The 8,331-nt window shown below is 40.0% G+C and overlaps 1 protein-coding gene across 21 annotated transcripts in view; it reads right to left on the bottom strand.

The window, feature by feature from the left end:
• Positions 1-2,842: 2,842 nt before the first annotated feature.
• Positions 2,843-8,331, bottom strand: part of PLEKHG1 (pleckstrin homology and RhoGEF domain containing G1) — a 242,838-nt gene continuing 237,349 nt past the window's right edge. For all 21 annotated transcript variants that reach the window (XR_001718844.4, XM_016956483.4, XM_054686943.2 and 18 more), the window contains one exon: positions 2,843-6,642. Coding sequence is in view for 20 of the 21 variants with exons in the window: in XM_016956483.4 (XP_016811972.1) it covers positions 5,579-6,642 (1,064 nt within the window). In the remaining variant the exon portion in view is untranslated. The remainder of the gene's footprint in view (positions 6,643-8,331) is intronic.

The raw sequence follows: 8,331 nt of genomic DNA, 5'->3' as shown, positions 1-8,331 counted from the left end.
CAAGTGTGTTTTTTGGCACCCCAAATCGAGGCATTCTGGGCCTTCTCCTTCCACCTTATTTGACTTCAACCCCACATCTACATGCTAGGGTGCTCTATGATCTCATCACATCAAAAGGCGGGAAGTAACAACAGCAGCAAGTAAGTTGCTTTAAAAAAATTCACAGCGCCCTCAGAAATCCAATATGATCAAAAGCAGTTATCAGGACAGGCAGTGGTCTACATGGAATTTTGAGGAGGGTCTGATAATCACACCCTCCTGTGCCCATGTAGATGCTTAGCCTAAAAGGTTACTGGAAATCTGCAGAGTAAATGTCTCTGGAATTCTATCAGCCATGAGATGGGAAAGGCGCAGAGAGTCTTTCCAAAATGCCACCTCCCCTGACTTACCTAATAAGAACTCTAGAGAAAGTTGATACCACCAGATTTCTGAGTGTGCTGTGAATTTTTTTAAAGCAACTTATTTGCTGTTGTTGTGACTTCCCTCCTTTGTGTATCTGGTTTGAATATGTTTTTCACATGCTTTGAGCTCAGACGAATTTTTAACTCTATTCAATGATTAAAATGTATGGAACACTACAAGTTGCCCAGCACTGTGAGGGGCTGATAAAGCCATTTCTACCTCAACTGGTCAGACAATGGTTGCACATGCTAAATTTTAGAATATTATATTTTTCTTTTTTTTGAGGATGGAGTCTTGCTCTTGTCACCCAGGCTGGAGTGCAATGGCAAGATTTCGGCTCACTGCAACCTCCCCCTCCTGGGTTCAAGCGATTCTCCTGCCTCAGCCTCCCAAGTAGCTGGGATTACAGGCGCCCACCACCATGCCCAGCTAATTTTTGTATTGTTAGTAGAAACAGGGTTTCATCATGTTGGCCAGGCTGGTCTCGAACTCCTGACCTCAGGTTATCCACCCGCCTCGCCTACCAAAGTGTTGGGATTACAGGCGTGAGCCACCATGCCTGGCCTAGAATATTCTTTCAAAAAGGAATTTTTGATCTTCTGTTAAAGAGCTTTCAAATATGCTATACACCAGACATTCCAAATTTTATTAATTTACAGTTATATAGGTTGTGCAATCATATTTTGCATTAAGCTTTTTAATACAGCAAAATTTCCACAGTATCTCTCTATATAAATATATATAAGCATATATATATATGATTTTGTTAAACAGAAAACATTGAAAAAAAGGGTAGGCATGATAGCTCATGCCTGTAATCCCTGCAGTTTGGGAGGCCAAGGCAGGAGGATCACTTGAGGCCAGGAACTCAAGACCAGCCTTGGTGAGACCATGTCTCTTTAAAAAAAACACCAACAAGGCCAGGCACGTGGCTTATGCCTGTAATCCCAGCACTTTGGGAGGCTGAGGCGGGAGGATCACCTGGGGTCAGGAGTTCGAGACCAGCCTGGCCAACATGGTGAAACCCTGTCTCTACTAATAGTACAAAAATTAGCTGGGCATGGTGGTGTGCACCTGTAATCCCAGCTACTTGGGAGGCTGAGGTAGGAGAATCGCTTGAACCCCAGGAGACAGAGGTTGCAGTGAGCTGAGATCATGCCACTGCACTCCAGTCTGGGCTGATAGAGTGAGACCTTGTCTCAAAAAAAAAAAAAAAAAAGAATTGAGTGTACTTATCACAATCCAGATAGAGAAAGTTATACAGCATTAGAGGATCTCAGAGTTCTTGAAGTATTAACATTTGCTCTTTCAAATAGAGATTTTTTATTGTTTTTACTAAAAAAAAACTTAATAGACAAATCTTATTAAGTATTCATGTTCAACAGCTGTATTTATAGCTCATTATAAGCCTGCTCATTAAAATTTTTCTTTAAGGACTGAATTTATGTTTACCATTTACACGGGGCATGGTTATTCTCCTGTTATTTGTTTCTCTAAACTGAACTTGGAGCGAACCCATCCATTTTCCACCTCAAGGTGGAGCAGGAAGATAAGGCAGATCTGAGGGCTCCTCAGTGTGAAGTTGGAAAACTCTTCTCTCTAAAATACACTAAAAGCCGAAGGCTGTTTCTTCAGTCTGAGGAAAGTCAGGTAATCCACATTTTCATTATAATGGGGTAGGGCTTTTTGCTTACATTTGGAAAGAGTTGCTTTGGAAAGTGTCTGTAATTATCAACTAATAGCAGCATATTTTTGTTCCCTGTAAACTTTCTATTAAAGAAAATTAAGAACATGAAGTTACATGAAAAAACCCTCAATTTGTGCCAAAAACTTCTATAGTAATTTTCTTTTTTTTTTTTGAGACAGAGTCTGTGTTGCCCAGGCCAGAGCGCAATGACGTGATCTCAGCTCACTGCAACCTCTGCCTCCCTAGTTCAAGCGATTCTCGTGCCTCAGCCACCTGAGTAGCTGGGATTACAGGCATGCACTACCATCCATTTTTAGTGGAGACAGGGTTTCACCATGTTGGCTAGGCTGGTCTCAAACTCCTGGCCTCAAGTGATCCACTCACCTTGGCCTCCCAAAGTGCTAGGATTACAGGTGTGAACCACCATGCCCGGCTATATTAATTTTTTGATTCAATAATAAAAGTTAAAAGAATGTCTTCTGTTACTTACTGCAAATTTTTTCAAAAGGTAATTTAGCAACTGATCTAATTTAGCTTTCTCTCAAGAAAACAAAAATCCTAGACACCAAATTCACTGTTTCAAAGGTAATCCAAAGATGTAGAAAATGGTCTATCATGGGCCACTGAGACATAGTTATATCATTGTGACCCTGCACCATTTTCTCCATGGTTCACAAGAAAAAGTATTATAGCTAAATGTAGTTTGGAAACATCTTGATGTTCTAAAATAAACACATTAATTCACACTATAAATTACCTTGTACTTTACAAACTTTATTAAATAATGGACGTTACTTTCATTATCTTATATACAGTATTTAAACTATGTTTCTCTAGATGCATTTTTTCCCCACAAAGAATAGAGCAGGTGAAAAGTAAACTTATATAAAAAAAATTGAACCTTCAGTACAGGAAACTAGTAAGAACTTGACATACTTTAAAGTACATATAACTTTTCCCCGTTATATACATCCCCACCCCACCTCTAAAACAAACTATTTTAAACAAAAGCAATTGATAACTTTCAAGAAAAAAATACAAACATGATTATATATATATACACACAGCTCTCAAAATCTGTGTCCTGGCCAACAGAAATGATCTATAAATCTACACATTTGTCCTAAAACCTAAAGCCATGTAGACCTTTTATACAGTAAGATACCCACTTACGTGCAGTGAGGTGTATTCCTATAGGTGACATCAAAGTCATGCAACAAGACACTGGCGTGAAGAAGTAATTTCTGAGAGTCAGACAGAACAATAATATGAACTATATAGAATTGGATAATACCAATCAAAAAGCGAAAATGCGAAACAGCTTTCCTGGGACAAGAGTCAGGTAATTTTGTTCATAGGTAATACAAATGCACTTACACACACCTCTAAAAACATACTTTCTTGGCCGGGCGCAGTGGCTCATGCCTGTAATCCCAGCACTCTGGAAGGCCGAGGCAGACGGATCATGAGATCAGGAGTTCGAGACCAGCCTGGCCAACATGATGAAACCCCGCCTCTACTAACAACACAAAAATTAGCCAGGTGTGGTGGCAGGCACCTGTAATTCCAGCTACTCAAGAGGCTGAGGCAGGAGAATCGCTGGAACTGGGGAGGTGGAGGCTGCAGTGAGCCAAGATTGCACTCCAGCTTGGGCAACAGAGAGAGACTCAGTCTCAAGAAAAAAACAAACAAACACAAAAAACTTTCTTGTGGTACTTATCTTTTTCGATCATTTCATCTTGGAAACTCGTATCATGTTCAAATAAAGACAATAAAGAAGGAATGTTTCCAGACCATGCTATTCAATGTGGACTTTCTTTTATAAGCTATGAGAAGAATACTTTGGAGAAGCAAGAAACTTGGGTTATTTTTTGTTATTTAAAAATAAAATCACATGCCTTAGGTACCTATTTGTAAGATAAAAACGCTCATATTCTATGTTTTACAGTTAAGAAAAAGAGGCATAGGACTTAACAAAGAGAAAAAGAATTATGTCACTTACTCAATATTACTGCTTACCTTTAAATGAAGAGCCCAGGCCCCTTTCCCTACATATATTATTGTATCTTTTAAAATAGAAACTAACAGCATGGGGGAGAGGCCATAGAATGTACACCTGATTAAAATGAGAATACAAAGGCCACCGCTTGAGAAAGCATTCTTGCTGCATTAATTGCAGTCTTCAATAAAATAGAATATGTTCATAAAGTTGCAATATATCTGCCTTCATTTTTCTCTTTAGCTTGATTTTTTTTTTATTCAATGTCTTGTTTTTGTTTGTTGCCTTTCATAAGGAGTTAGATCAGTATACAGTATCACAATGAAATGTGACAAATGGTCAGAATATAAAAGGTGTTATTAGTCAGCACCTAGTAACCAAAGATTTCATTCTTTAATATACCTGAAAACAACGAAAAAAAGGCTCCCATGTTATGTGTAGTTTAGGAAATAGATTCTTGCCCTATTCCTGCAGCCAGTGACTCCTCAGGGCCAGGATCAAGTTGGTCATTTGGCAGAATCCCAAACTCAGGAGGGTGCATGTGCAAAGCTGGAAAGGATAAATTTAAAGTGCTTTGTCTGATTTTAGCTCATGCTTAACTTTGTATTGATTAGAAACAGGCACACAAAATGGTCTGGTGGGATTTCAGTTCTGCTTTTTCTCTTTCAACTGTCATTTGAAGAGTTAAGTGGTTCCCAGAAGTCATCCCATCTTTTCTAATAGTTAAGTCAATCTGCATTTTATTGACCTTGGTTTTCTCTAAGCCAGTAAGGAAATCATTCATTTCACCCCAGAAATTATATTAGAAACATGATGAGCAGCTCGTTCTCTAGGCCTTGTCCAGGAATACAGGTAAAGGGTTCTGCGTACAGAAAATGGGTCCCGCCACATTTTAATTTTCAACAGTCACACAATTTCTGCATCAAAATGACATAAAAGAATACTAGCACAAAAACCCTAAAATGGGCACCTCAGACTGCAGTCCAATTACAGATCTCTGGCTTACGTTATCCTAAGGTGTTACCACAAATATAACCAAAATGTGAGATATAAGCATAATTCTTTCAACAGCTTTCGTTGCCTTTTAAAATGTGAAAAAGTCTCCTTGCTGCCTTTGAGTCACAGGATAAAACTACCTGGGCCTTCTGGATAACAGGAAAGGATTATTGCATTTCTTAAGGTGTGGGCACTATTGTCAGGTTATGGCCATCGTGTTAAAAGTCTAAAAACTTTCAAGTAAGATTGACTTACATGAAACATGAAGACACTCAGCATGAGAAAATATACTGTTGATGCCAACATGTGCTACAGTACAATCCGGGCTGCATCGTCAGCCATTTCAAAAAGTTGTGCTGTAAAAGAAAGTATATTTTACACCTCTGGTTCTTACAAAATTGTTTTAATCTGGTATACATAAAACACCTCATCAGTATCTGTAACGTTTTATGAGCAAAATAAGAAGTTGATTCAAGCAGTTATTATGAAGAACCTTAAGCAAAGCTGCTTGAACTGAGACACTGAAATTTTTCCCTTAGAGACTGGACAATATTTTGTTGATTGGGAGATGGCCCCCTCCAAAGATAGTCATTCAGTTTGTCAGAATCATTATATGGTGTCAGATATGGTGAAAGGCCAAGTTTGCTGTTAACCGGCTTTTTTGGAGTGCGCGGACTATTCAAAGAATGCGATGTGTTGCCGCTGCAGACATTATCAGAAAAGTCAGCATCCACAAACTTTGAGTCAGATTTCCTTCTACGATTGTGAGATAGCTCCAACTCTGACTCATCTTCTTCTGACTTGATTTCCACATAGTCATCTTCATCTCCATCAGTCTCTTTGAAATTGGAAAAATAATTCTGTGTTGCAATTTGGGCATTTAAGGGTAAATTTCTATTGACCACCACAACTTTCTGTGAGTCTTGGAGTGTGAGATCTGAGAGTTTTTCAGTGCCCTGTTGATGCGAGTCAGCAATATCTGGCAGCAAGTCCTGGTGACTCTCACACCTTGAACTTCTGTGTAAAGACAGCAGCTGCTGCTTTCCCACATCACTAGGGTAGTTGATGGAATCCATTGATTTGTTGATCAAGACGGAGGAAGATGACTGGGACCTGTGATAAGGCTGAGATTTAGCGCTGATCCCTTTCCGACCCAAGGAGTTGTAAAGATGGTCCTGACACCAGTTCTCTTTGTTGGGCTGACTTACTACCACGCTGCATCTCTGCACAGAGCTTGGCAGAGGGTCAGAGGTTTGAAGAGAAGGCACAGAGCAAGCTGCGGACAATTGCCTGGGAGTACTTTTTGTATTGATCTCAAACGTGGGATATCTTGACCTCAAGTCTTGCTCTGGTGGGAGACAGAAATCTGCTAACTCTCCATTACTATAGGTTGAATGCAGAAGCCAGTCTTCACTACCATGGTGGACCTGGGAAGGTGACGCAGACCTCAGGAGGGAGGATTCTTGAGGGCTGGCCCAGCCATCCTTCTGAATTTTCAAGGGAGACTCTCTGAATACAATCTGGTCATACAACTGGGAATACTCAGCAATCCTGGCACCTGGAAGGCAAATATTGAAACAGTAAATACACACAGGATAATTCCTATACGTGAAGATTAAAAATAAGAGAATAACATTCTAACCAACGTATTTTAAAATTTTGACAGTAGACAAGACTAACTGATGTCTAAGGATGAGTAATCTTTGAACTCTGAGCAACACACACACACACAAATCCATGGTTTAATATAAATAAAAATGCCACCTAAAAGTTCATTTAATTTCATCTAATTGTCCATTATTTTGTTTCAACAGCAGGTCTGCAAGTGTCCACTATATATAATGAAAGTTTCTAGTGTTCTTTATAAGCATAAAACAGTGTCAGTGCTGAAAACATGCATCATAAAAGTAAGAAAGTCAGCACTTCAGCCTGGTCAATGAAAAATCATTCAAGCAGTCTTTAAAAGCAGCATCGCAGGGCTGGGCATAGTGGCTCACGCCTATAATTCTAGCACTTTTGGAGGCCAAACCAGGTGGATCACTTGAGGTCAGGAGTTCAAGACCAGCCTGGCCAACATGGTGAAACCCCATCTCTACTAAAAATACAAAAATTTAGCCAGGCATGGTGGCGTGCACCTGTAGTCCCAGCTACTTGGGAGGCTGAGGCAGGAGAATTGCTTGAACCTGGGAGGCGGAGGCTGCAGTGAGCCGAGATCGTGCCACTGCACTCTAGCCTGGGTGACAGAGTGAGACTCCATCTAAAACAAAAATAAACAAACAAAAAAAAGCAGCATGGCCACAATCCACAATCCAATGGCTACCCCTGGCTTCCCATCATTCTTCTTTTGTCTCAGACAGCTGCTCCTAGAGGAGTCAGCTCCTGGCTGTTCCTGCGCTTCTTGCTTCCAGGCAGCCCTCCACTGCGATTGTCTGGGGAACCAATGTCTACTAAGGAAAGTTCTCTCCTCAAGTGCTTCAAAACCACATGTATTGACTAACTCACATCTCATTTCACATCCCCAAGAAGCAGAGCACTAAAGCCTAGGCCGCCAAGACATTAAGAAGGAACCGTCTGTGCATGTACTCAATAATCTAATGCTCTCTACTACTGGTTCAAGAATAGGACCTAACAGTTACTTCCACAAAAGCTTTTGCCGCTTAAAATTAAGCCACAAGTCCATTCTCCCCTTTGCCCTGATTCTGAGTACAGATATTTCTAAATATTAATACATTAACCATGCTATGGGTAGGGGATTCTCTTTGGCTAGCAAAAATTTAAGATGGGAGCCCAGAGATGACAATTTCAAGATCTGCCACCCTCCCCAATCCAGGTATCTGCACAACCACCCTAGAATCAAAAAACTCTAATGCAGGGGTGTCCAATCTTTTGGCTTCCCCAGGAGACATTGGAGGAAGAAGAATTGTCTTGTGACACACATAAAATACACTAACAGTAGTGATAGCTGATGAGCTTTTTAAAAATCTCAAAATAAAAAAAACCTTAATGTTTTAAGAAAGTTTACAAATTTGTGTTGGGCCACATTCAAAGCTGTTACGGGCTGCATGCAGCTGTGGGCCATAGGTTGGACAAGCTTCCTCTAACGCATCCTATATCTTGCTCAGACCATATTGACACAATCTCTGTGAAGGAAATGTATCCTATATATGACAACCAGCAGATAACACTGTTTTCTTCTTCTTCTTTAAGCTATTTACATTTTTAATGATGTGTTATCAGTAAATTATTT

Source organism: Pan troglodytes, chromosome 5 (genome assembly GCF_028858775.2).
Source record: "Pan troglodytes isolate AG18354 chromosome 5, NHGRI_mPanTro3-v2.0_pri, whole genome shotgun sequence".
NCBI lineage: Eukaryota > Metazoa > Chordata > Mammalia > Primates > Hominidae > Pan > Pan troglodytes.
The sequence above is the reverse complement of the archived record's forward strand: the minus strand, read 5'-3'. Positions and strand labels throughout refer to the sequence as shown.